Source organism: Bombus huntii, chromosome 13 (assembly GCF_024542735.1).
Source record: "Bombus huntii isolate Logan2020A chromosome 13, iyBomHunt1.1, whole genome shotgun sequence".
NCBI classification, from domain to species: Eukaryota; Metazoa; Arthropoda; class Insecta; order Hymenoptera; family Apidae; genus Bombus; species Bombus huntii.
The window spans coordinates 149,242-177,224 of NC_066250.1; the positions used below are offsets into that span (position 1 = coordinate 149,242).

The following is a 27,983-nucleotide window of genomic DNA, read 5'->3' on the forward strand; positions in this document are numbered from 1 at the left end:
CGACTTTTACGTTTTACCGTTTTACGTTTTACGTTTGACCGTTGATCGTTTCGTTCATTCGCTAGTCGTTTACCTCGTTTACTTATTTAGTTTGCGCCTCGACCACCGGGATCGATACTCTGGAGCAACGACACATCGATCACGTAAGCATGTCGCGTGAATCTTGCGTCGGTCGTATGTATAATATTATCGTCGCATCGAGGAGACACGCGGTCGTTAAGTAGTGCAATCGTCATTCGCGTCAATTGTTTAATATCGAGGTTCCAAAGTACGGAAACGAAAACGAAAGCAAAATGCGTACAACCATCGAAGAGGATAACTATATATCGAGTCATTCTGGCAAGTTCAAACTATCTTTATAAGCTATGTTTCTAAGCGTTTTAAGCGTTTTAAGCGACAATCACGGAGAAAAGCGCGACACGCTTATTATTATTATATATTTTAATTATTATTATTTAATATGTTAATTGTCCACAGATATGAGTTTTCCAAAACTTTTAAAGTTTGAAACTTTGACGTTGAAATGAAAACGTCTTGTGGAAAAATTCTATTCCACACGTTCGACCTATTTTCACACGTAGAACGACTTGCTGCTAATCATTTATTCTGTCTGGATCGGAATCGGTCGTGTTCGAGCATAAGCTCGTTAATCGATAATCAAAAACTGGATTTTCTCGAAAACGAAGCGTCATGCGGAAAAAATGCTACTTGGACGTTTCCAATTTGTACAACGATGATTAATTGAGGGTGATTTAGGAACAAAATAAAATTGTGAAACAGGTGTGTGCAAATATTCCAATACGATAACAAACCATCTTTATGTGTTGCAAGTCACGCCATTTTCGTGAAAGAACTTTGCGATCTGTGGTTTTTTTTAGCGATTGTTTCCCATTTACATTTCGCTGCTGTAATAATCCGTACTCGTAATAAAATAAATTTTCACGACAAGGCACATACGAATACTAAGGTGTCTGTTGGTCGACTGGAAGCGCGCAGTGTCTTCCACGTGTCCCAGTCAGGCACGCTTTTCATTATTCAAGAACAGTATAGCACTTATACACGTATATGTATACGCAGTATGTCGTGTCATGTGAAGAAAGAAAGTAACGAAATTTTCTGGTCAGTGCGACCGACCGATCAAGCCCGAATTATTCGTTTAAAGGAGAAATAATTTAAACAAAGATGGGAAAATCGGATTTGAAAATTTGTTTGGCATATGCGAATTCGACTAATTAGGAACTGACTGCGAGTAAACGGTCGGCAGTAGATTATTTCACATATGCGCTCACGCGAGAAAAAATGAAAAACGTAGAACACAATTTCTCCTCAAACCTCAAGTTTAAGCCTCGAGTTTCGAAAAAGAAGAAAAAGAAAAAAAAAAGACAAAAGAATGGAATTTAAACGCGTTACGATAAGAGAAACGGCGAGATTTGAAAATCTGTCGTGTCTCGATTAAAATAAAATTTCTCTCTTTATGTTCGGTATCCGTGCTTTATTGCTGACTCGGGACAGTCATTGAATCTTTTGTTATACGAACGAGCCTGGAATTCGATATCGAATCACCAATGTAGCGCAGGCAAACGAGTGGCTTAGTTAGACGTTGGACATTGTTTGCCTGCAATTGTAAACCTTCTTAAACGTAAAGTTATATAATCCTAATAATTGGTTAATATTATTTACAGCTGAACGCATTATAGTGGAAACGTCGATCGACCTTTCTGTCTTTGATTCGTGGACAATTCACGGACAAATACCAGCGCGATTGGCACAGCTGCTGACACAATGTATTTTGCGAATCGCAGGGACAAAGTTAGTCGGTATATCGACGTGTTGCGCGATCGATCATGTCGCGTAAAATCATTACTGACACGATGGACAAACCGGCGTTGATACTTTCCTTTTTTCTCTTCTTCGCTTCAGCCGCCTCTGCCAGCGGTAATTATAAAGCAATAAATGTTTATATCTACATTTTTATTCGCGCTTTATATATTTTTCTTCTCAAATAGTTAATTTTGCACTGAAAATAGATACGCGTACAACGGAGCTCAGTTGCAGCGGTCGTGCTTATTACAACGTGACTCTGACCGCTTATTATCCCGTTTTTGATAGTGACAACGAGTTTGACTATTTGGATGCTAGAACGAGGAAACTGAGGAATCTACAGGTTTGTTCTCGATCAGAGCGTCGTCCTTATTTTTCCAACCAGTACGATATTTGTTCTTTCGTTCTTCGTTATATCGTTATCGCGTACTGGTAACTATCCCAAAGGATAGTGATCAAAGGAAACAGTGATATCGTTACTCGTTTCGTTATAGGATTATCTGGATGGTCGTGCAGAATTTGTGACAGTCTCCATGGACCTGGATTCCGGGATACCATATGGCACAAAATTGTGCATTCCCGAATTAAACGAAAAATTCTTACGGCCAATTCCGCTTCAGGTACAGTAGATTTAAAGACTCGGCAGCCTGTTCTCGTTACGACACGATCGCGTCTCGTTACGACACATATCTTTCAGGCTAGAGACAAAAGCCGCTACAACGACGTTAGCAGGAATTCGCCCGATTTCTCTCACGTGGACATTTGCGTTAGAACGGAGCAAGATACTTACGATAATTCAGTGAATGGTATCGTAACGCTTTACGTGCAATTGGTAGAAAAATGATTTCATGAAAATTGCGAGGAATCGACGAGACGCAACGTCTGAGAACTGCGATGCGAACAACGTTTACTTCTTTTCGAAAACATGTACGATACAGCGTCTAAAATAAATCGATTATGCAACGATGCTTTCCGTCGAAGAATTATCAGATCGACGACCAGTGAGGCCACGTTTGAATCAGTTGATAGAGACTGTCGCCTGGACAGGAAGTTGACGTCGTTTGTCGATGGCCAAGCAACGTATAGTTCTCTTGTATTTTCCCAAGCGTTACACCGTACTCGATCAAATCCTTAACTGCCTTTATCGCAGCCGCGCTTGGATTATGACCTGTGAACATTTCAATGATAATAAATCCCATAAAAACTGTAATTCTACCATTTTGGATGGATTCTATTAAAAAATACTTTAGAGGATTCGTTGGATTTTCTACGGTAGAAGTTGCGATACGCGTTACGCGATAAACGATAAACGATTAACGTCGTGTTACTTACTAAGACAACGACAAACAAACTTACCAACAAAATTGCCAATCATGCAAATTCCGATGCTCTTCGAATTGTAAGGTGTGGAATGCGCACCGTGTTTGCCCCATCCTCTTCCTTCGTAAATGTTTCCATCTTCGCCAACCAAAAAATTGTAACCTATGTCCTTCCAGCCTTTCTGGTTCATGTGATGGTTCTAAATGCATTTAATAAATCAAAGAAAACCGTTATATCGATTGGAAAGGAAGCCTCGGCTGGATCAACGGTCCAAGGCTTCGGAAATTTTAATCCGGCCCTGAACCTGAGAAACGAAATTTTGAGAATGGAAATTTGTTAATTATATTTCGGCAATATAATTTCTTAATTATATTGTCGACGCTAACGGTTCGTTTAAACTCTCCGTTTGTCAAGCGGAAAAGACTGGTTCAATCACCTGAAAACTTCTCACTCTGGCTTGACAAATCGCTCGAGTCGTGCAACCATCAGTCGCTGAATGATGAATTATAACGAACGGGGCAGGCTCCTCTGCGAGATTCCTAAGGGTTGACTTTGGTGCGTTGGCTCCCCATTCTGATCTTGATATTATACTTGGACGTACTAAATGTCGAGGAAAATTGAAAAATTCAATCGATATCGGAAAGCGAAGTAGTAAAACAGTAGGTAATACCGACCATTTCTCCGACAATGTTCTATTCAAATGGAAATAATCTATTTTAGATTCGTCTTTTTTGTCTTCTTTTTAGTTAGTTTCATAGATACGATAGACACGTTCGGTGACAGATGCGTCGTGCGATAACGATTGAAATAACAATCGAAATAACGATTTCCGTCGAAGGATCTAAGCCGGATATTAGCTTATTGTTAGCGGCTTATTCACCGACAGTGTCATCGTATTGGCTTAAAAATAATTAATTAACATGTCCTCGAATCGTCAGCTACCGATTAAATAATGATAACGATAAGGCGACGATAAACGAACGTTCTTGACATTACGGGTCGACATGCTATAAGCAATAAGCGCAATCTTCTTTCATATCGCTTACAAATCTTTTTTATAGAAACACGGATAAAAATGATTGGCGACTTACACGAATATTGCTTTATGTAGAATAAATATCATACTCTACTTTTCTCAAGCAAGCCTAAGATAATTAAGCGGAATTTCGTTAGTAATCACGTTCGTTGGATTTAGATAGCTGGATAGATTTATAGCGTTAGAAAACGATATCGCCGGTTCGTTGAACTGAAATAAACATTTGTAAAACCAAACCAACTAAGAAAATTGATTATAGATTTCGATTGGAATCGAAATTCAGTGAAATAGCCAAATCTTCGAATAGGATTTGCGATCGAAGGAGCGTTATATAATTTGCTACGCTATATATCGACTTCATGCAGGTCTAACCGAAACTTATATTTACAGTCCATATTTTGCAATTGTTACTTCTTTTCACTCGAGAAAATCGATCGTAATAGAGAAAAGAAGCACGAGGATGCTACACAATTGCGAATATAAAATTTCCTCGAGTGGAAAACGCTGAAACGATTCGAAGAACACGTCGAGATACTTGCACTATTAATCGGCACTAAGCGACGACACGTTGCTTCGATAGTATAATTTTCAACGATTTTCAAGGAACAATTTATTACCAGGCGTCTTATGCACAGCACAAAACAACACTTGACAGTTGGCGAGTAGGACGATCACCGCTATTAACTTTGTCATCTTCGTTCACAGAGATCTGCTAACATTGTGATAAATGCCGCAAATATATACGATGCAGATGGTTGGTTTAATTTGTTGATCTTTGACCGTCTCAGTAAGGGGGGGGGGGATACTTCCCATTACGTGCTTAAACGTCTTCAACGTACGTTTATCCATAGAGATCGATTTAAGGCTTGCCTTATCAGTTTCGGAATAAAACACAATAAAATAAAATAAAAACGAAATAAAATAAAAGAAAATAAATAGGAATAAGGATAAAGAAAATAAATGGAATTAGGATCAAGTTCTCAGAGAATGTAAAGATGTGTTGCGTATATACGGCTCTTATAGGTGCTGATTCGATTGATTTGAAATTCAAGTGATAATTTGTCGATTCAGCCAAGAGGGTTTTCCGTAGAGAGCGGTAAATAAATGTCATCGATATACGAGTATTCCAAGAATAAAATCAATTCGATGACGAAACTTTTGTACTATACTTGACTTGTACTTGAAAGAACAATTGGATCGCGATAAAGATACGGTCAATTTCTTCGATGCTTTTTATTCTCGTGATTAGCATACTATGCAACAAAGAAGTGAATTTTCCTGGATCCTAGGCCATAGGTTATAAAGCGAAAGAACGTAGTTTTTCGACAAAATTCAAATAACAAGCAAGATAACTGACAGGTTCGTTGGACGCTTGAGTTGAGAATGGGCAAAGCTCCGTCCTTTACGTTCACGCGGAACTCGGAAGGAGTATCGCTGCTGCGAGAGTTCCCCGTTTTTCAATGTAAGATTTCGCACACAGTTTCGCTTCATCTGTTATTAGCTTTTGGAAATTCCCATGGAAATTTCGTAACAAACGAAAATGTTTAGCGACGTCTCGATATAACGTTCAGGCTCGATATCTCGATCTCGCTTGAATCGCACTTAGTTAAAAGCACGGATAATTAGTTCGTACACGTTCCTAACGCGTAACTAGAATGTAAACGAGTTCCGAAAAAAACTCACTTTCTCGGCGGAATGATCTTCTTAAATCATTTTCCTGTTTACGCGTGTTTCGCGAGTTATGTCGTGAGAGATTTCCAGGAAACGTGAAAGCGTATTGCTTTCTGGTAAATATGAAAAACAGTAAATTTGATCGAAGATCGATATGCTTTATTTCTTATGCCAATGTGAAAAATTACAGGTCATATGGTCAGTGGAGTAGTACTATATGATAAAATACCGGTCGATTCGCAATTATTTTGTACTAAAGTGAAAGAGTGAAGAAGCGAGAAAGAAGATTACGGATGAACTTGTCCCTGATAAATGATAATATTTATTATTATCTATTATTAGCGAGTGGCGCGTTTAACATATCGTTGTTATTATTTGTTGTATTTTTCAGCAATATGCGGGAGAACAGCGATAAAATTTAGTTCACGGTATATAAGTTAGCCGTGTATCGAAAACGTTTATATCGCATTATCGTTAATTACATCTTTCTTCCATGGTATCGCACAAATAGTGTAAATTTGTTTAACGTAATGAAACACGCGATGAAACAAGATTTTGCGATCATTTATCATACACGTCAAACGTAAACTCGGATATATATATATATATAAATATATATACGAAAAATATATTTTATTTTCAAGTGCATTAGCTTTCTTTCTTCTTGCTCGCGATATTTTCATTCGTTCAACGGTAATCAACGACAATGTTGTTCAATGTTTCGGCATAGGATGGTCAGTCCAGCGTGGAAATTTCTGAACGTACTTGTAAAATTCATTGCCTGGACAGAGAGTATTCCTGGCTTGTCGATGTCCCAGCACGTGATAATCTTCATTGATTTTGCCAAGGGATACTCCGTAACTGATCAAGGCGTCCACCGCCTTCAAAGCTACTTCATTGGGAAGAATATCTGCAAAAATTATTATCGTTGCGTGCACTTAGATCTACGAACTTGGTTTTATCCAAATAAGTCTATGATTTCTACTTTTTGCTACTTCTACTACTGACTCGATCTTCCGAATTTCCATATCCATATCCATGACACTCGACACTATTCGCACACCTTAGCATTGAAAATATACCTAATTAACATGGATCTCGATATAACGATTGCGTCTGTTGTACAATCTCGAGATTCTGTTCAACGTTAGATGGTAAAATATGATCAAATCCACCGAAACTATTCGTTTTGTCGTTTGTACGAAATTTATATTTTATATTTTATATTTTATATCTTATGTTTTAATTTATATTTTAACGAATCCAACGGAACAAGTGAAATCTAAGCAGGGATTCGCTTTAACCATGAAATGTAGCGACGAGTACTATACTCTACGTGCCGTACGCATTTTCCACTTTGCAAATTTCGCATAGGTGCATAGAAATGCGCGCGGTCTACGCATGTAGCATGTTTCGTCCTAATTCTTAATGCGCTTGCTTATTCTATTATTTGTTTAAGAACGTTGTACCTTTGTTCGAATCGCACCACACTCACCACTAAAATCACCGATAACACATATTCCGATGCTCTGAGTGTTGTAACCAGGTGCATGCGCCCCGACATAATCCCAGCCTCGACCCTCGTAAACGTTGCCATCCTCGCCGATAACGAAGTTGTAACCGATATCGAACCACTGTCTATCGTCCATATGATAATTTTGGTAACTCCTTACGATCTCAGAGCACGCTTTCTGATCGTAACAGTGTTTAGCTATGCCTCCGTGATGAATGACCACGTAAGGTGTCGGCGTCACTTCCAACGGCACTCGATCAACCGGTGGCCTGGCTTGCCACTCCAGCCTGCTCACGATGTTTGGCACCGCTACGCAATTAACGTGCTTTTCAGTATTTGCATTTCTCTGGCGAAACTCGATCGAAAGATCGGCGATACGGCACGGCGCGGGATTATCGGTAAAACGACTCGACGATGCAAAGTCGTTGCTATTCTCTCTCTCTTGCTAGCTAGTTCCATGTCCATATGGGTATATTACGTTTTGCGGTGACAATCGATTTCAAGATTTCTTTCGTTTAGGTTGGCGCGCGATCCCGCACGAAGTAAAATGCTTCGTATCACGGAAAACACGACGAAAAACAACAAAAAAAAGAAAAAAAACAGAACATTGCGACAAAAAAGTAATTTGACCTATTAAGAATTGTTTATTTTGTTAAGCACTTGCACGTTTGAGTCGATGATTTGTCGCATCGAAACTTTGCTCAATTCTTTTTCGAAGAATAACTTGAAATAAAGAAATGGAGAACGGCTGCTTACCGGTTTCGCTATCGATATTAGTTTGGCAAAATGGCAATGCGAGGGCATTTTCGATCGAAGCGAGCAACATGGAAACGTACACCGCAAATGCTAAAGAAATAGGCGACCCCATAATACTCGATACCGCGTTAGCTCGTAGTTAAAAGTCTAACTGAATGGGAATGGTGAAAGAGCGTCGGTTCTTAAACGAAAAATTGTACGCGACTGGGAAGCCCCTCGGACGCATATGTTGGGTCTTTTAATCCCTTCCTTTCTCTAGATAGTTGTATCGCGAAACGAGTCATTTCGAAACGAATTCGTTGGAGCCAATAAACGAAAAAGTACATCGATCCGTAATCTGTGATAGGTAGAAAAATCTAAAAGATAAAGCAACGTGAAACGTTACTGCGATAAGATTGATTGCTTGATAATTGCATTTTTACTTACCTGTATTACCTGTATTCTCTATTATTATCTACATATTATATACAACTTTCAATCTGACGATTCGCTGAAATATTTGACCGGTTAATACGAATTTGTCGTCGGTGATGCAGCCATTCGCCAAATACAAAATTTGTATTTAGTCGAAAATACAGCGAAAATACGCACAAATCGTTTCTCTGACCAGAGGATAGAATTCTCAATGCCAAAACCATTATCTAATTCTTAATCGAGTAATACAAGTACGAGTAATAGTGTAATAGTACAAGTAATAAGTGTACGAGAACATCTTCTTTTAGCGTTTTACCCGTGTTTAATGCGAGCGATGAGCTTTTTTCTACGATTTTATATCAAGGGAAAATGAAAAGTTCAGAGTAGAAAGAAAAAGAGTGTCGATCTAAAAGAGCGTGCGTATGTTTTCAAAAGAAGCTTTTCAAATATTGCTATTTTCCCGCAGATGTCGCCGCATTCGTCGCAAAATCGTTAAATTCGTCTGTTACTTTACCGGTATATGATACATTGTTCATTTTCATTGAATAAAGCGAATATTTATTTACACGTATATACATAAATATCATAATACGATAAATATAGGTTTCAGGAGGAAACAACTTTCCAATACATACTACATACGTTCCAATTGTCGGAAATTTTTTGAATCCTTTGTAGGATGCTGTTAGGAAATATAAGAGATCGTGTATACTCGTTGATCAACTATCGAGCATGTTCGTTGCTCGAGGAGATTTTTGATGTACGCTATTGCGGCCATGTGGCAGTCACGATATGGAAAGACACGAGTATTCGACAGTCACAACTGGTCGAATGCCAGAGTCACAACTGGAACCGCGGCGGAATAGGAAGAAGACGATCGGTTCTCGGCGATATTCCATATTAAATATCCGAGAACGAGGATTCGCTTGCGGAACTTTGGACCGGAACTTTGGAGCGAGCTGTATGGCCGAGTTATTCGGTTAGTTAAAGCGTAAAGTTAAACGCGCAGTTAAACGTTGATTTTTTGTTCTATTCTTGTAATTTGTCGAACTTTCGGAAAACTATTTTGTAATTACTTTAAGAAACATCGGAGAGGCAGAAGGGTCCGTGTATCGATAAATGTTTGAGAATCGGTTTGAACAAATAAATAATTGCCGAAATAATTCTACGCAGAAATCGCGAGAAACGATTCAGTTTTTGCGTTCTCTTCGACGTACTCTTCGATTATAATTACCCATATTCTATATAAATCTTACGCTTGTACATTTTAAAGTACGAATCTTTATGTAGGACGTCACTTTATGGCTTTCACACGTGACTTTATGGCTCGTCACTTGTCCTTTATCTCGAACGAGTAATCCAAAGTAAGTTATCTTGCTGCAATGGGAAATAGACGTTAATCGTTTTTACACGTACACGTTGGATCAAAGTAGAAACGTGGGATGCGTACCTGAAAGTAATCCTCGATTTCTTGAAGCGTGCGATTTTTCGTTTCCGGTAAAGCAACGTAAACGAATATTGCCTCCAAAAGGGCGGAAATGCCAAAAATTGCAAAAATTCCAGTAATGCCTACTGCGTCTCTTACCTGTTTTAACGATGCAAACGTTATTGGCAACAATTTCTTCCGATATTTTTACGCGTATACAAATAGAAATATTATGTTGCACATGATATTTCTATTACGGACCATTCCGTGTCGTGTCAATCATTTTTCTACTTGATGTCTAGGATTTTGTGAAAATTTCAAGAAAAATATATTTATTATATTTATTAATTTGTCAACGCTCGAAAATCGTGGCTGAGTACGACCGCAGACGACTGTTGTTCTCCGATAAATTTAGAAAAATCAAATGTCCTTACTACTAGAAACGTTTCGAACATTTCAAACATTTCAAAAGCGTCATTTACGTTCAAGTATCCTTGTTTGCCATATAAATAAATTATCAAGCGTTAAATCTTATATAATCGTGGACGTACCGCGGGGAAAGATTTTGTAACTATAAAGATGAATAAGTTGAAAAAGAAGAAATTGCAACCACCGCCGATTCCTCGAGCCCTTTGAGGAAGTAACTCGGCAACCATTAACCCTGGAAATGTCATCAGTCCCATGGAGCTGACTGCCACGTAGGCCAACAGAAGAATACCAACAACGTAAACCTAAAATATACGAATCCGATATAACAGATCACATTACTACATAAATCTCTAACATTTATGATAATTAAATAAAAATGTACACTCACGTCGATAGAAGATTCTTCCTGAATCAATAAATATCCTGCGAGGACTAAGGAAGCGAAAGCCGTGCCCACGGCAGAAAACATTCCTAGATATCTCCTATTTATTTTCAACAATAAAACACTCGCTATTGAACTAAACAAGACTCTAGTAATGGCCGTAATTACCGCTGCCAAATAGTTATTTATCCTGTTACCACCTGCGTATAACAAAATAGGTATACATAATCAGATAATATAATATGCGTAATTAATATAATAGTAACGTGGAATGTACAAAGTGTATGGGATAAAATCGACGTATTTCTTATTTTCTATCGATTACACTGTCCAACGAATAAAATTTGTTCTCTGGTCTACGATATCCACTAGATCCGCGTGATCCTTACAGAGTTGCTCGTTTCAAACACAAAAATTTTCGCTCGACAAACACGAGGAGAATTTATGCGAACAGTCGAAAGATCACGCACGATTGCGTATACTTGCAATTATTCTCTAAAGACGGTCATCGGTATTTGCGATTTTAAATAACTTTAAATAGCCGTGAAATGTTTAAAGGAAAATTTTTTTATTTAGAATTGCTGCACAAATTTGCTACGTAATGGCAGATTTCGTAGACGTTCTTGAAAAACAAACACACCAGAGAAAACGTGGAATGAAACTTAAAAAAGAAAATTAATTAACCGGTAACGTGTGTATCACAGCCGGTTCAGGCTGCTCTTGGATTCTTCGATACTAATCGTCCAAGTAATCATTTCCCCCTTTAATCGCCCCCTTTAATCATTTTAGGCAAACAAATTTTTAAGCTTTGCAACGCAAACGGTTTTTACGGTAGAGTGGAAATGTATTTTTCGTGTTGGTCGTTTTTGAGACGAGAAACTCTATAACGATGATAATAATGAAACTGTACGATGATCTTATCGATCGCTTGTGTCGTTCGCTTATTAGATATTCTAGAAGAAAATTCGAATCGATAGCGTTACGAAAGCATTTAACAATTTGCTTTACAGATTAAGAAGTTGTTAGTGTTTGGTATTTTCTAGAAATCATGTCTGCTGTATATTAAATGCATAACGATTCCGTTTACCGATATCTTCGACGAGGTTTACTGCATAGAAAACGATGACAAATGTCCCACTTATTAACTGAAGAATATTAAAGATATTGATGATCGTTAGTGGTTTCAAAACACTAGGATCGAGCAGCGTAGAAACGACGGAAGAAATTTGTCCGAGCCGTGACGTCGTGGTCGTAGCCGTCCGTGCTAAATCCGTTTTCATTCGAGCTTCCAATATTCTCATTTCGGCATCAACCTTTCGCAAATATAAACGTAATTTGTAAAAGTCAACTTTTCATCGTAAATTCATCATTGGCTTGCCGCAAGGGACGCGACACGTCACGTGGCGTGACATTGCGAGAAGTAAAATAAAGTTTGCCAAGAAATAAGTAATCGCAAATGACAAAAAATGACTAATTATTCAATTTTATAAGTAATAAAATTTATTATTCAGGCTTTGTTAATTGACTGTAGGAACGAATAGTTATTGGATAAAACGACCAGGCTCTCGTTGTAGAAACCGTTTCGCTAATAGGCTCGATTGCTGTACATATCTAACAATAGAGGGTTTTTTAAATGTCATTTTCCCAAATGGCAAACCGACGATACGCTTTGCAAATACACTGATTATCACGATAAAACGAATTTCTTCGACTTTCGATAGACTTTCGATTCCGTGACTATTTTACAAAGATATCTATGCCTACGTATACGTATTGCACTTACCTGTTGCACGTTACCTCCTCTCAACCACAGCAAGGCTTTTCTCGCCTTGTCAGGTTTCCTGCGTCTTACGAGCCAAGCAGGACTTTCCGGAATCAGGATTAACGCGATCAGTGCTGTTATGGGAAGAACGGCCCCGCAAAGAGCCACGATGTTCCACGTAAAACAAGCTCCTAACGCGTAAATGATGACGATACCGAGGCAATAAAAGGTGAGCGTACTTCCCGTCAGAAATCCACGAAGCGTCGAATCAGCCGTTTCACCCAGTAACACCTGTCAGACACGATTCCGTGATCAATGTCTCAAATTTCAAGATAGATGGGCTAATAATCTTAGAATTTTTAAATTAACAAAATACCAAAGAACGAAAAAGAGGGAAAAAAGCATAGATAGATTTGTACGGTAGATTGTACATTTACGTGACGCGAATATGACAACTAATAGATTGATAGATACGTATATTTATGTAATGTGGGCAAAATATAAACAGAACGAAACATCAATGATGATGGAATAAAACTCGAAGGCCAATCTATAAGTAAAAAGTCATTGTGCGTATTAAAGTTAATTATTAATGATTATATGATAATTATTATTAATTATAAAAATATTAAAATAAAAACAATTTGTCCATCGACGAATTCGGCTGAAGAATGAAAAGTTTGTTACGCAATTGAAAAGAGAAACGATTGATACTTCCTACCTGAGCTGGTACTCCCATTAGGCCGACACCAAAACCTAGTACAACTCTTCCTATCAAAAGGCAGGAAATGTTTTTAGCAAAACCTATGACGAACCATCCAACGAACAGCGGTACTGCTGCAAATTGTAGAGATCCACGCCTGCCGATCTCATCCAACAATGGGCCGGACACCAAAGATCCGACAGGCGTTGCTAGACTATGAACCGAAGCTGAAACATAAATAGCAAATATATGCTTGAACGCAAAAGAAAAATTACATTTTTGCCGATTACTCTTCGACGTAGTGGAGTTTAAGCCACAAAATAAGCGATTTAATCGTTCTCTCGTAATTTGAAATAATGTCCAACGGTGTATTGATTTCAGTAACTGATTAAGTTACTGTTTAAGTTAAGTTACCGAAGCGAGCTCGACGAGGAAAGAAGTAGCGGGCAATAGGAGAAATTCGTGCGCTACGCGGGATTTTCGTAGACGGATCCTTCGAATCCCAAGCCGAGTGTACAATCTTGGAATAATGAAATTATGAGACGCGAACGTAACAGTACCCTGTGTAGCGAAATGACTCATCTACGAATACAGTGGGAACGATATACCTGTGTACCAAAGTTCTGTACGCAAAATGTCAACGATCCGAAAGAACACTCATCGCGGTCATACGGAGAACTCGAGGGACAAACGTCTCAGAGATTTTGACGCGCTTCATCTTTCACTATGGACGGCGCGAGTGGCGAGTTCCCTCGATCGAACGGAATAACCGAAATAGTGGTGATGGTAATTTTCTGAAAAGTCAAAGTCTGTCGAAAAGACAAGGTAGGGGAATGCAAACATCTAGGAGATTGGAGGGAAAGAAAGCTGCAGAACTGCGGGAGTTTTGCTTCGTAGTATGTAAAGGTTCAAGATGTTACGAGATCTAGCGTTATCAAGTATCATCGAACGTAATTGAGAAATTTATTTTGAAACAGGTAGGTACCTATCCAGGATCCAAGTTGCCGATCAGCGTACATCGTACCATTTTCTTCAGCCAATTGCGGTAACAGAATTGCACTGTAACCAATTGGCATTCCTCCACCGGTTAGTAGCAATAATACCGCACCAGATACCAAGCACTAAAACACAAAAAAGATGTTAAAAAAAAAAAGAAAAAAAACATCAAAAACATTCAGGCAAATACAAAAGTATACTTTTAATATGTTTTGCCATAACACCTTTGGATCTATTTCGTTCGATAGTTGCCAAATTCTCCAATTTCTAATTTTTCTGAATATTCTAAACTTGGAAAAAAAGAAGAATTGGAAAAGGAGAAAAGATACGCGTTTGAACAACTTTTTCCTATACACGTGCATGTATCGGCTCGGTTTTCGAGTTATAGGCAACGATATCCCGTCGTAATCCCCTTATCGGTGCGTATTAATCTATAGAATACTCGCCTCGCGATACATACATATGCATGTTGTTCACAATGTTGAACTTTATAACATATTTGAAAGTCATCGAAGTCCGAGGTGGCTTTTTTCTGTGAATACACATTTACCTAAACGAAACATTTTTCAAATAATCAAAAGTGATGTTTGTTACTTGTTTATTTACTTTGAAATAGACTCAAAGGTATCATGGAGGGTTTCATCGTTTTACTGTTATCGTATTATCATCGATAGCGTAATAATACTATGCTATATTATAATACGTTAATATACTATGCTATACTATATACTTAATATACTTAATAAATTATCACTATTATTATTTATTTACATTACTATCTCTTTAGTTAACTTTTATATTACATACATATGTATATATGTATGTTATGGAGAAGAGAAAATGACTTTGGCTTGGAACTTGGAAGGAAATGCTGGTCGATAAATAATTACCTAGTATGTAAAACAGTATATTTATATTATTCTTATCGTTTCGAGTTTTATCCGACCGTTTACTTTTCAAACTATTACAAGTAATTCCTTCTGTACGTCGTACATTTTATTAATAATACGTGTTTATTAATGCACCTCACCTGTGCGAATATACCTTTGGAATTTGACGAGTAATATATTATGTCACATTTTTCGTCCAAAGTGCTATCTTTATCGCGAGTATTATTATTTTCAATGTCTTCGCAAACATTGCCAATCTGTATTATCTTTGCATCGTAATTGGCTGCATTGTATCCTAACATTGAACGGTGTTCTTCCCTAAAATAGCAGCATTTGACAAAGAAAGGAAGAAATCTTTTTAAATATACCATAATTTTTATTATATCGATGATATCGTCTTTCAGCCTTTTTCTCTAAGTAGCACAATTTTACATTTAGAAAATTACACGAGTTACAGCATAACACATACATGTACGTATACTTATAGTTAGACTACGTAATGCAGCTATCAGCTACACGCGTGAGCAAGAAGCTCGTACACGCTTCACTTTTCTATAGATATAGACGATAACAAAGTTAGACATATCATATCTACATGTTCAAGTTATCCTACTTATTGTCGACATTCATTGAAAATAACGAATTTTCTATTCTACTGTTTGTCTTAACAATTTACTGTTTAGAAGAAAAACGCCGAAAACTAATAGCATCGGCATTCTGGATGTAGAAAGAGGATGTCTTGGTTAGAAGATATCACCATATAATATACGATAGACGAGTAGGTTACGATGAAAAAAGATGAATAGATAAAAAAGAGATAAAGATAAATGCATGTAGGAATTGAAGCATACACAAGCGTATACACGTATGTACTTGGTTGCGAAACTTGCAATATTGAATTACAGTTAGATGCGATAAAATATAGAAATATACACGTCCAATATTTTCCAATATTTGATACATTGCTCTGTATACTCAGCCTATTGAAATATCGAATTAGTTTTTACGCGCGGTTATGATTTGTACAATGGTACGCTTGAATGTCCGTATAAGCGTAAGAAACTTATTATTCTATAAACACAAGCATAGAGATATAAAGACAGACACATAGAGATATATACGTGTATAGCTTATTATACCATATACCTCTATGAACGGTATGGGTAGAAGCGACAAGGTCAACGAATACAATGAAAATTGATTACATATTCGTTGTAACGTAAACTATGTTTCTACGATGATTGTTGCTCGAAATGCATAATACAGCGATTTAACATACCCTTCTGGCGGCGCCATACCGAAGCAGGTTTAAACAAATTCAAACTGTTTAATATCGATCTTTGACGATTCTCACGATCAGTCACTTCGCTAATTAATAATTCGATCACGTGATTTAATAACTTTGCGCTTTGTTGCTTCTTATTTGCCTTCTAATTTTCCTTAGTCTCCGATATGTTTGACTTGGCATGAAATAATATTTCGTTAATGGAAATCTTTGATATAAATGACGAAAACAGTGATTTTCACTTAATAAGACACATTTACTATGTAATGCATTACACGAAAGTAATGTTGTCGACGTAATCGTCGTGTTTTTGCTTCTGCGCGTTCTATGTATTTTGTGCATGTCGTAGGTGTTAGTTTCCAAGCTAATTGTAATTAAATATTTGGATAAAAGTCAGATGGAGTTTCAACGGGCCACTTCATTCAGTTTTTAGATACTCGATTTTAGATTCTCGATTCTAGACTCTGCACTCATCGAACTCGCGCCGGATGACCTTTGATCGATGACGTTCCTCATATACATATACATGTATATATATACATTTGAAGGTTTACTTGAAATTTTTGCGCTACTTTACTTTGAAACTTTTGAGCTACTTTACTTGGTAGTTACCTAACTTAGAGTTTCCACAGTTTCGTAAGACTTTGTTACGGATTAAAATATATCTGTTTCGTTGGTGCAATAAGTTGCAAGTTTTTTGATCACCGTGGCTGTGAAATGTGAAACCCATCTTGACTCTGGTACTTAAATAATTCTACGACTTTCCTTTCGTAATCGATTCAGATGCTGCCGATAAGCTTGTAGAATTGTTTCAACCTGTCCGATTTCGATGACTTGTAAATGCGTCGTAAAGTTTAACATTTCAAACAACTTTTTCCTATACATATACAACCGTCGATCTCTTGATCGAGCTTAGTTTGCGAGATGTTCTCTAAAAACTGCACATATCGCTACAGTGTATTTCTACCTATAGTTGTGCATCTATGGCTGCGTATGCGTCGCTATTGGTTGCCGGCCGCTTATCTTCCGTCCATAAACGGAAGTCGAGCGAGCTTAAAGACTTGGAGCAGAAAGCGCGTATGCGAAAATGTAAGAAATATCTGTCATAAGTGGTCTTCGATTTGGCACCCTCACGACGCCCGAAACACATCCGTAAAATCAGAACAATTATTCTTTTCGTAAAGTAATATCATTTGTTTATCGTTTATTACAATATTTATCAATTATTTATTCGCCTACTATTCGTATAATCGGTCATTATTTCGCGCAAGCGTTACCGGCCGCCTCGCGACGACCGCATTGCATAGTTTAACCAAAAGCCAAACCCGATACATTGATATTCGTTTTTGGTCGAATTACAAGTTGCAACAGACATTCCTCGCAATCTCGCATATACATTGTATCGTTGTGCACGGTGGTTTTATGCTCGGCCGATCCTCGCTTGCAAAGCGAAGAAGCGGAGCGGCAGACAGAAAACGCATACGCTGTCACATACGCGCAACTATAGGCAGAAATACACTGCATACATGTAAATGTATATTCACGCATTTGCGATACAATGCAAATACTAGGCGAGATATTCAAATATCATCGAAATCGACGCTGCTTAAGATCACGTAATCTTAAAAAAATATCTATGTATAATTGATATGTCTAACTGAATTCTTTCTCAAGGAAAGATAGAAAGCAAGCAAATTGAAAAAATACGAATGGTCAAGCTGTAGCGTAGTTTTACTGTTAAGAAATCAAATATTTCCATCATAGAAAGGATCTCTGTCTCTTTTAACCGCCGCTTATTACCACTTTACGAACGTAAGCGTATATAATAGGGATCATTCTATACATTCCTTGAACATGCTATACCGATATATACTTATGAAGAAATGTTACGCAAGAATGATATATTTTGTTTGCCATTTGATAGAAAATAGATTTGTATTTTAAACGTTTATGTTTTCAAAATAACAATTATTATCACTTATTGTTAGAGGCAAAGTTTTCTTTTTCATTCTCACACACCCATCGCTGCAACTTTTAGTACTTTTACTTTCTCATCTTCGTAGTAGTATTGTATTATTGTAGTATCCCGGGCAACGTTTATCGTAATTGTAGAAATTTTCCAATTACTATGAGACGAGGAATGGAACGATAATTCGACACCATCGAGAGAAGAAAATTCAACTGGTTTCAAGAAATAATTAACAAATTCGATAGTTCCACTGTGCGTGCATACGTAGTAGAAAACCGATACGGAACGGAAATGCGATGAACGATAAGTAAACGATTCGTTAGACACGCACCGGGTCTCGTTTGCCTTGGATCACGTTGGCTCAACTGAATGAAACATTCCACCATACGCGCTCTTATAAGCCACTTACTTCGATTAAATCCCTTTCTCGGCGTTCATCGTGGGCACACTAGACGGCAGAGCGACCATTATCTCTAAGTGGCTTACCTTCAGCAGGAAATATCCGGTCAGAAAAGATCAGTTTCAACTAAGATCAACGGAGTGGCAGTGATTCTATATGAAGCGACGAGTCGGAAAAATAAAATAAGCTTTTTCCATTCAGACTTTCGTACGGATCTCATTTTTCTGTATACGTACGCGTGTTGATAGCCGGCCAGCAGTTGTTTTATCGTATTTTAGATGCTTTCGAATAGGAACCTACGCGAACCTGATCGATCACGACAGAAACGGTCCGTCATTGAAATAAAGTATGATTTTATGCGGCCATCAAAAACGAACCATCAGATGCCGAGTTTATTCGTCTGATGTTCAATAACCTTGACCCGATATTCGAATAACTGACTAGCAAGGCTAACGACTCAACTTGACCGATTACATTAAGGCTACTTCGTGCTCGCGGTCAACCGTATAAACGATCTTTTTTTTTTTTCATAGAAAATGACCTAGAACGTCAACTACTTCGTAATACAGGTAGTGAAAGTACACCGAGATACAATCAATTTTCTTGCATAGTCGTTCGAGGCATAATTATATATAACATTAAATAAGAACGAAAATCGTTTGTACGATTAATAATTATCTCATAGATTCTATTAAGAATCCTATAAGATTTCGAATTTGAACTTTGTTTTTTTTCTGTAGAAAAAAAAGCTCTGTAAAACTCGAGTAATTTAATTTTCAACAATACGTCATTTACATATCTATCTATTCAGGGTAAGGTATAATTTCAAATGTTCTGATTTGATTCAGCAGAATCGTAGAACGGGATAGATATCTTTTAGATTTAGAAGATAGAAAGAACTTTTATTCGCCAATGATGTGCAACATTGCGTGTACGTAGATTTTTCTGCTTGTGTATGTTTCTTCTCTAGAAACCATCCGATAGATACCGTATACTGTTACTGAATATTGTTTAATAATTCAATAATATTGGTCGCTTTTTATATCGTAAAAGTTATCGTAATCCATCAATTTGATAAAAATCTCGTTATAATCTGTCTTTCGTACACGTTTTGTACACGATAGAAGTAAGTGAAAAGTAAATCCGCATTCGCGGTCAGGACACGGTTCGCCTTCCGGACCTTCTACGATTTCAAAAACATGCACAGTGAGCCTGACTGTGTACACTTTATGTGTATATTTATGACTCAAGATTTGATCTAACATTCCCAATTTGTATAACATGAAACACACAAGTATAGAAAATATTAGGCTCTAGAAGGTGAAAGGCGTTTATAAACATACCCTTGGCGATTAATTTTCAGAATTTTTGATTTTATTCACCCTGATTTACTATATCACACTGAAAATGTTTCTACGCACACACAGTTTTATCTCGTTCAATCGCTGCTCTTTTCATTTTCTTTATACATATAATTCTGAAAATTTATAACGATGTACGATTACTCTTGAATTTAGAGCTTCCTTTATAATTAATAGACTTCCAATGGCAAAAATTCTTCTATTCTTACGTGAAAAACGATTCAAGGCGGAAAGGGAATTTTCAATGACGAAATTAAATTATTTGATAGTTTAGTAAAATCTTAAAGATATCTTAAAGATCTTATGGAGAAAGCACCTAGGAAGGATTCTATGAAAGTATTTAAAGTGCGACGTTAGTATTGGATTGATACACGTCGGACCACCTGCTATTACGTACAAGAAATCAAAAGATGGAGATTGAGAATATGCTGAGCTATGCAGGAGCCATTAAATTTGAAGTAAGATCCGAAGAGGCGAGAGGAAGGACTGTAGCCAAGGAGACCATGAAAGAAGGAAGAAAGGAATTGAGGAAGACAGATAGCGAGAAAAATAGGGAGAAATGTGTAGAAAGGTGTGGATATAGCAAGGAAGGAATACGATATTTGGCGAGAATGTGTGAGATGTGTGTGAGAATCAAAGGCGTTACTAAGGTATTCGTTTAATAAGGGAAGTAAGGGAAGCCAAAGACTAGTAGCTAGAGCGGGGTGCGGACATTTGAAGAAAGAAGGATCTGGTATGATCTCGGTATGATGGATCAGAACTCGAAGTACGTTTGTTACGTGGAGGTCGGAAGGGATCGTTAGAGTAGTACGGTGAAATTAAAAGAAGGAATATATAGCGTGTTCGGTTACAGGTGTCAGGAAATTTAAAGGGTGATTCCTGAAGCCAAAATAACGCGATTAAAATTCGGCCAAAATATCCGTATATAAATATGGTTTTATTTCGTAATTATATGTATATTGCATTTCAGGAAAAATGAGAGGTGATACGTTAATATATTCGATTTACTTGATTAATTCAATACGATATAAATAACTTTCTAGCAGATGAAAAAAAAAGCAAAGTAGTGATAATGAAGTTAATAACATTTTGTAGAGTGGAGTACTAATTTATTTGAAATATTATAATGTTGATTATATCTTATAATATTTATTCACATTTATTTTACTTTTGTTTTACAGTGTCTCTGATAACTTTATTCAAATAGATTTAGAGCTCGTGGTTAACGAGAAAACAAAATTATGCTTCGTCAATATCATTGTCGTGTATGATATTCGTTCAATTTGTGCTTCTAACTTCACAGATAACAGATTTCATCGCTTTTTCTTTTTTACTTCTCGCTGTGAAATCTGATCTAATTTAACCGTCTCCATGAAACAAGATCTAAATATCATACTTAAAATATTAAGATACGATTTATATATCTTCTAATCGAATAAAGGCTCCCCAAACAAATTAACAAATTAATTTCGTAGTATTGTTATTATTATTACTGGTATCGTATTGTATCATCGATAATATTATTTCACTTAACTAGTATATCTATAAACAATTCTTAAAACGACAATTAAATAATAAATATCTGTACGTTTTTACTTCTCCATGTACTTTTTTTAGTGGAAACTAAAAATTTTCTCAGTTTTATATGCTATAGTAACATTGATAGCATCGAATATTATTTTATTAACACAATTGTAAAGGTTACGAAAGTATGTATTCGATTTATTTTGCAGAAAATATAACAACTAGTTTCTCGTGTTAATAAAATATATTGTTTTTTAAGCATGAGGATTACGGAATTTCTCCCCTGCATATTTGGCAGCCGCACCCAATTCTTCTTCGATACGAAGAATCTGATTGTACTTTGCCAAACGTTCTGAACGACAAGGTGCACCCGTTTTGATCTGACCAGTCGATAGACCAACGACTAAATCAGCTATGAACGTATCTTCTGTTTCTCCAGAACGATGAGACACCATTGTACCCCATCCAGCGCTTTTAGCAAGTTTATGGGCATTAATTGATTCCGTGACAGTGCCTATTTGATTGACTTTTAGTAACAAACAGTTGCAAGCCTTCTTCTCAATAGCCGTTTTAATTCTGTAACGTGTAATAGGTTTACAATGAAATTATCGTCTATGAACATGAAAATAGCTTTCAACGAATGTAATTACTTTTTAAAATTTACAAGTTGTCAATTTAATGCTACAAATAACTTTGTAGGATAAATAATTAATTCGATATTTTGAGTTATATCGAAATTTGACGAACTTGTAATTTCATAAGAAATCGGAAATAATTTCGTTTAAAGATTTTACCTTTCAGGATTTGTGACGGTAAGGTCATCACCTACAATTTGAATAGGAGTGGAGGATGTCATAGAAGTCCACGAGTTCCAGTCGTCTTGGTCAAATGGATCTTCAATCGATACAATCGGGAATTCCTTAACAAATTCTAAATATAAGTTCTTCAAAGCTTGTGGTTCCAAATATGTGTTTGGATCAGATTTTTCATTCTTAAAATCTAAATCATATTTCCCATTTTTATGAAATTCAGATGCAGCGACATCCATACCAATCTTGATTTTGCCTTCGTATCCAGCAACCTACATTGTACGATAATTATGAATAATCATTTCAATAACATTTAACTTAATACCATAACAAAATCAAACGTAAACTATACCTCGCAGGAACATTCCTTGCGTAAGAAAATATTTTCCTTCTAGAGAGAAAAATACTTACTTTAATGGCATCTATGATCAGATTTAAAGCTTCTTTGTTCTCTAAAATATTTGGAGCAAAGCCACCTTCGTCGCCAACAGCAGTAGCATCAAGGCCAAACTTCTTTTTAATACCAGCCTTCAAATGGTGGTAAACTTCAGTACCCATTTTCATGGCTTCAGTGAAATTAGCAGCACCAGTAGGTAGAATCATAAATTCCTGCATTGCCAATTTGTTTCCAGCATGTGAGCCTCCATTGATAACATTAAAAGCTGGTACCGGCAAAATAATATTGGCATTTCCTGCCAATTCCGCGATATATCTGCAATTACAGAACAATTTACAAAATTACCTATTATACGTAGAAGGTAAAAGCTGTGATATTTGTATCAGATACGTAATATAAAATTTTGTTCATCTTTTATTATTTGAAAAAGTAGTATCAAATTTAAAATTTGTTTATACATTTTGTACTTGACATATATTTCGTAATTTCATTGTAGGCTAATAAAGAAAGATTTGTTTAAATAATTTTATTTATAAATTATGATATTAAATTTAAGTTAAAAATCACACTTACTTATATAAAGGAATCCCTTTTTTAGCAGCTCCTGCTTTACAAACTGCCAAAGAAACACCCAAAAGTGCATTGGCGCCAAGTTTTGACTTATTCGGTGTACCATCCAGTTTCAATAGAAGGTTATCGATATCAGTTTGTTGCGTGACTTCCAAATTTGACTAGATAACGAATATTTTCATATTGATTAGTTAATAAATTCAAATGTTTTTATTGTTCGATCATATGAACAATATATACACCTTCTAAATGTGTTTAAAAAATTGACAAATTTTGATAAATCTATGTAAAATTGAAACAAGTTATATATGCTACATATTATGTATAAACGCTGAACACTCAATACCTTCAACAATTCAGGTGTGATGATATTATTAATATTCTCTACAGCTTTAAAAACAGATTTCCCATGATACTTAGATTTATCATTATCTCGAAGTTCTAAAGCTTCATGAACACCGGTGGAAGCACCTGATGGTACTTCAGCCCTAAACAGCCCATTGTCTGATACAAGGTCAACCTATAAATAAAATATATAAAAAATAATAAGAACAATTTATGTGTAATCTTAATTATTACGTAATGTATTATAATATAAAATGTTGCATATAATTGAAAATTAGGAATATATATTAAAATTATACCAATATTCAATATAAGGTTACATAATGTACACTTGTCAATCTATGATTTATAATTTATCATACTTTCAGAACAAAAATCATTATATACCAAAATAAATCTATGTTTTATATGCAGCAATATTACATTTGAAATAAAATTTAATCTGTTTAAGAATTAACATTTTCTTGTAATCTTACCTCTACAGTAGGATTACCACGAGAGTCAAAAATTTGACGTGCCTTGATGCTTTTGATTGGCATTTTCCTACTGTAATTAGTACTGTACTTACTGATTAGAAGTCTGAAACAAAAATATTTAACAATAACAAAATACTGATTCTAAATGTTGAAAAATTATTAAATACAGACCATTTAGCACGAGCAGGTGGTACAATCTAACTTTCATATTACATGTCAGTTACTAATAGTTTCAAGGATAAATAATCTTTCCTTAATATTAACATCAAATTGTCTTTAAATTTAAGCATTTTAAATATTTTTCGACAAAATATGTGTGAAATTGAAATACCGGTAGGCAAGTTTGCCTTGGAAATAATATAGTGTTTGACCTTGACAAGGTCACTGGAAGAAGCTTAAAAATCTGAACAATCAAGTTAATAGTTGTTTGATTTCAAAAGTGCTACATTTTTCAAAATTAAGTATAATGTATTCGAACTATCGCATATAATGACCTTACGATAAAACTTCGGCACTTAATGCATGCGGCACGTATCAAAACCATTTGTTTCTTTTTTTTCTTGTTGTTTTATGAATTTAAGAAACAAAACACTATACAAATCAAATCTTGACACTTCATACAGTGTCTAGAAATTCTTGAAGATACGATTTTTTACTCATACTGTAAAAGTGAAGAAAATATGGCTCACCTACTGCAACGTATGACAATCCTCTTGAAGTGTTCGAAGTAGAATGATACTGTCCTACAGTTGACCTCAAATCACGAAGGTAGCTCTCCTATCGACTCGGATCCCGTCACGTATGAATTACGGAAGCGTTGAAACTAAAAGTTTCTCAACAACCTACACTACTGACAATATGATAAAATCTACATAGATATTTATATAAGCAGGTATAAGATATGGAAGCAGAATCTTAAAGTTTTAATTGAATATAATTTGTCATGATAAAATAACGAAAATTGCGTAATCTAAATGTATGGTTTTATCGTTTTATTAATGATCTACTATCTTTGTATTGCATTGTTCATAAGCGCGCGAATTTGTAAAATTGCTAAAATAACTCTTAAAAATTGTAAGCTTAATATGCGCATATTTTTATTTATAACGCACAGAATCTTTGTAATGTTGAAACTATTTAGTTTTAAATATTATCATTATATAATATGCTATATGATATTGGAAATAAATTCACCATTGTATGAAAAAACCAAAAGTGTTACGTAGAAATATTATTTATTATACTTTTAAAATAAATAGGATTTGTACAAGAATAGAAATTTATAGATAAACACATTCATTTCAAGCTGAATGAATGTCTATAAAAAAAAATATATTATATAAATAAATAAATAAATATATATATATATATATTATATTTATTATTTTTTTGATATTTGTAACTTGTTAACGTAAGTTTTTGAAATACTTTTAATACAATCATGCTTTCTTGCTGTGATACTTTAATATACTTTAATCATATTATATGTGACGGTATACGATACTTTCATGCTACTTTTACCGTTCGAAATTTAGTGTAATCACTAAATACACCTTGAATCACACGTTAACAAGAATTTGCTCAATTTCTTCGTACATAATCTGTACCTAGGAAATTTAGCTTAATGTTTAGGACATATATATTAAGTTAATCACGTTTAGACATTACGACATATTAGTTTTTAAATTACTTGCAGTGTTTGTAGAGGTAAATATAAAAGGTGCCAGATTTTTTTACAAACATTACTTTTGTTGAAAGTTTATTCAAAAATATGAAATATGTATATTCAATTATTATGATACAGTTTGTACACGTATAATAATATATCCTTAAAAGATAAATTTGCAATCATAATTTAAATAATAAATTCTAAATTGAAAAATTTTACGCTATCGAATGCTAATGAATATGCTTATAACGTTTGAGTAACATATTTTACAGAATAAGCACAGGCTGCATGAAATTACTTAAACAGATTTTTACATTTGGTATTAAATTATCTTTACTATTATAGCTAAGTACTATTCCATTCATAAACAAAATACTAATTATTATATTCACAAGAAATTAAGATTTTATTAGTTTCTGAATTACGTTTTCAAAGGCATAGATATCTTTGTTATCAAATTCCGTCGGTTCATTTACACCATTACTCTATCAACTAAAATAGTTGTACAGAGATCAAAGTGTTTTACAGAAGGCACTCTATATATGTTACAAATGTAAAGGAAGTGCCAGTATTCTAAAATGAATGTTGAAAAATGTTTTATACACCTTATACTTCTAAAAGGGCGACACATTAACATTATCAAGATTGTAATATTTTAAAAAATTGCGTCTATTTAACTGTATACGTAGTATTATATTATTTCAGTTTTTCGACTACTTAGACTTTTCTTTATCAATGCCCAATCTTCAAGGATGTCCGCATCATTAAGCATGTAAACGATATAAGGTCCAGCAACTGAAACAGCTCTTCTTCTTTCAGTGTGGTTTCTGCGCCTTCTACCATTAGAATTTAACCACAGATCTGCATGAATATCAACATTATTCCTATCTTCTTCTAGTCTACGTATTTTTTCTTGTAAATCATTATGAATGCAATCCCAAATTAATTCTTTTTCACTTTCAAAATTCTGTAATGCAGCTTGTTCCTCTGCTAAGAATTTATTTTGGATATTTTGTAGTCTATATTGTTTTAATATTCCAGCCACTTCTGTTTTCGTCTTCATATTTTCTTTTAGACGTTCCAATGGTACTAAATATTCTTCAGATTTTCCAACTCGAACTTCCCCCAATTTTGTATCTACTTGGGTAATTCTTTCACGGTAAAGCCTGAAGTTATAAAAATTAAAACGTTCAATTCAAGATAACAAAATTCCTTCTATAAGGACTCGTAAGTAAGAGAAAGTTTCATCGTACGAAAAGATCTGCTTACTGTTCTTTGAGAAGCGTAAATTGTCTTTCTAAATCTACTAAGTTTTCCATGCATTCGTTACGTCGCCTTTCACATTCATCCTCATCCATTTCCGAAGAATCATCACTGTCGCTATGTTCTGCACTACTGTCACACGACGCGGAGCTTTGATTACTTTCATTGCTGTCGTGAGACATTTCTTCTCCTTCTGCCTCAGATTCATCCTTAACGCTTGGCATCTGTCAAAATGTTGCGATCACCTACAGGATTAAGTAGCAACAGATTGGTAATATACTAGATATATATTAAAATATCCAAGTTATATTTAATTTGGATGAAAATTGTTTTGGAAATATTGAACTTTAAAATGTTATATTATATTATAGCAACATAAGCATTAAATATTATAGCAACATAACCATAAAAATGTATCGTATACGTGTAAAATGTTATATAAATTTTTCTTTCGTCATTATGATCTTCGATAACTATACGTATACTTATTTATATTATATTATATTAATATAAATACGTACTCACTGTTAAATAATTATGTAGTTTTCTTTTTAAAACGATGTCACTAAATAGTGAATATTTTGAAGATAAAGTAGTATCCTTTATTTAGTCAATGGTCAGATACAAATAGTTGATTTCACACAGTGTGAAAAATACTACTTTAAGGATAGATGTGATATTGAATGTTTTTTAATACAGGCACCTTCCATGTGGATTTTTCACGACTTGATACGGGTCAATTTTCGAACGGATTTGCCCAGGCCTCGGTACACGAGTGTCGAGGCATGGATAGCAG

The 27,983-nt window shown here is 35.4% G+C and overlaps 5 protein-coding genes across 19 annotated transcripts; 1 reads left to right on the forward strand and 4 right to left on the reverse strand.

Moving 5' to 3' along the window:
* Window position 1: 1 nt before the first annotated feature.
* Window positions 2-2,787, forward strand: LOC126872309 (uncharacterized). Of its 2 annotated transcripts, XM_050632108.1 has the most exons (5): window positions 2-780; window positions 1,683-1,935; window positions 2,028-2,164; window positions 2,316-2,441; window positions 2,519-2,787. In XM_050632108.1, exons 2-5 carry the CDS (start codon window positions 1,845-1,847, stop codon window positions 2,663-2,665), a joined length of 501 nt encoding a protein of 166 aa, XP_050488065.1. In that variant the 5' UTR covers window positions 2-780; window positions 1,683-1,844; the 3' UTR covers window positions 2,666-2,787. The 2 variants fall into 2 exon arrangements, with proteins under 2 accessions (XP_050488065.1, XP_050488064.1); XM_050632107.1 differs by having other exon boundaries at window positions 2-1,935.
* On the reverse strand, window positions 2,712-8,392 carry LOC126872586 (peptidoglycan recognition protein 3-like). Its single transcript, XM_050632695.1, is given in 7 exon segments — window positions 2,712-2,989; window positions 3,178-3,340; window positions 3,578-3,741; window positions 4,795-4,877; window positions 6,551-6,758; window positions 7,344-7,670; window positions 8,118-8,392. Coding segments are annotated over 7 exon segments (1,239 nt in total). The 5' UTR covers window positions 8,230-8,392; the 3' UTR covers window positions 2,712-2,807.
* Window positions 8,393-9,066: 674 nt separating this feature from the next.
* LOC126872297 (facilitated trehalose transporter Tret1-2 homolog) lies at window positions 9,067-18,850 on the reverse strand. 10 transcript variants are annotated; one of them, XM_050632082.1, is made up of 11 exons: window positions 18,705-18,850; window positions 16,399-16,579; window positions 15,260-15,437; window positions 14,219-14,354; window positions 13,252-13,460; window positions 12,552-12,821; window positions 11,856-12,081; window positions 10,775-10,968; window positions 10,509-10,688; window positions 9,982-10,116; window positions 9,067-9,908 (listed from the first exon to the last, which is right to left on the reverse strand). In XM_050632082.1, exons 2-11 carry the CDS (start codon window positions 16,413-16,415, stop codon window positions 9,873-9,875), a joined length of 1,581 nt encoding a protein of 526 aa, XP_050488039.1. In that variant the 5' UTR covers window positions 16,416-16,579; window positions 18,705-18,850; the 3' UTR covers window positions 9,067-9,872. The 10 variants fall into 10 exon arrangements, with proteins under 10 accessions (XP_050488039.1, XP_050488038.1, XP_050488037.1 ...); XM_050632081.1 differs by having other exon boundaries at window positions 18,532-18,754; XM_050632080.1 differs by having other exon boundaries at window positions 18,452-18,754.
* A 2,202-nt stretch (window positions 18,851-21,052) lies between these two features.
* Window positions 21,053-25,112, reverse strand: LOC126872299 (enolase). 2 transcript variants are annotated; one of them, XM_050632087.1, is made up of 7 exons: window positions 24,945-25,112; window positions 24,256-24,358; window positions 23,781-23,954; window positions 23,438-23,595; window positions 22,879-23,179; window positions 22,453-22,739; window positions 21,053-22,234 (listed from the first exon to the last, which is right to left on the reverse strand). In XM_050632087.1, exons 2-7 carry the CDS (start codon window positions 24,316-24,318, stop codon window positions 21,913-21,915), a joined length of 1,305 nt encoding a protein of 434 aa, XP_050488044.1. In that variant the 5' UTR covers window positions 24,319-24,358; window positions 24,945-25,112; the 3' UTR covers window positions 21,053-21,912. The 2 variants fall into 2 exon arrangements, with proteins under 2 accessions (XP_050488044.1, XP_050488043.1); XM_050632086.1 differs by lacking the exon at window positions 24,945-25,112 and adding an exon at window positions 24,750-24,938.
* An 885-nt stretch (window positions 25,113-25,997) lies between these two features.
* LOC126872307 (breast cancer metastasis-suppressor 1-like protein) lies at window positions 25,998-27,979 on the reverse strand. Of its 4 annotated transcripts, none has more exons than XM_050632102.1 (3): window positions 27,713-27,979; window positions 27,194-27,411; window positions 25,998-27,090 (listed from the first exon to the last, which is right to left on the reverse strand). In XM_050632102.1, the coding sequence occupies exons 2-3, from the start codon at window positions 27,409-27,411 to the stop codon at window positions 26,616-26,618; spliced, it is 693 nt and encodes a 230-aa protein (XP_050488059.1). In that variant the 5' UTR covers window positions 27,713-27,979; the 3' UTR covers window positions 25,998-26,615. The 4 variants fall into 4 exon arrangements, with proteins under 4 accessions (XP_050488059.1, XP_050488061.1, XP_050488057.1 ...); XM_050632104.1 differs by having other exon boundaries at window positions 27,709-27,979; XM_050632100.1 differs by having other exon boundaries at window positions 27,194-27,432; window positions 27,713-27,978.
* Window positions 27,980-27,983: the final 4 nt, after the last annotated feature.

What these genes read in the sequence shown, in the direction of transcription:
- LOC126872309 (XM_050632107.1), top strand. Translation starts at nt 1,845, where the DNA reads ATGTCGCGTAAAATCATTACTGACACGATGGACAAACCGGCGTTGATA. An exon ending in GGAAACTGAGGAATCTACAG is followed by an intron (nt 2,165 to 2,315) that starts GTTTGTTCTCGA and finishes GTTTCGTTATAG; the next exon opens with GATTATCTGGATGGTCGTGC. An exon ending in TACGGCCAATTCCGCTTCAG is followed by an intron (nt 2,442 to 2,518) that starts GTACAGTAGATT and finishes CATATCTTTCAG; the next exon opens with GCTAGAGACAAAAGCCGCTA.
- LOC126872307 (XM_050632102.1), bottom strand. Translation starts at nt 27,411, where the DNA reads ATGCCAAGCGTTAAGGATGAATCTGAGGCAGAAGGAGAAGAAATGTCT. An exon ending in TTTACGCTTCTCAAAGAACA is followed by an intron (nt 27,091 to 27,193) that starts GTAAGCAGATCT and finishes TTATAACTTCAG; the next exon opens with GCTTTACCGTGAAAGAATTA.
- LOC126872297 (XM_050632082.1), bottom strand. An exon ending in CCAAAGGTATATTCGCACAG is followed by an intron (nt 14,355 to 15,259) that starts GTGAGGTGCATT and finishes TTTGTGTTTTAG; the next exon opens with TGCTTGGTATCTGGTGCGGT. An exon ending in GAGGAGGTAACGTGCAACAG is followed by an intron (nt 12,082 to 12,551) that starts GTAAGTGCAATA and finishes TATTTGCGAAAG; the next exon opens with GTTGATGCCGAAATGAGAAT.
- LOC126872299 (XM_050632086.1), bottom strand. Translation starts at nt 24,799, where the DNA reads ATGGTTTTGATACGTGCCGCATGCATTAAGTGCCGAAGTTTTATCGTA. An exon ending in TGCCGAAGTTTTATCGTAAG is followed by an intron (nt 24,359 to 24,749) that starts GTCATTATATGC and finishes TTTTTGTTTCAG; the next exon opens with ACTTCTAATCAGTAAGTACA. An exon ending in GTGGTAATCCTACTGTAGAG is followed by an intron (nt 23,955 to 24,255) that starts GTAAGATTACAA and finishes TTTTATTTATAG; the next exon opens with GTTGACCTTGTATCAGACAA.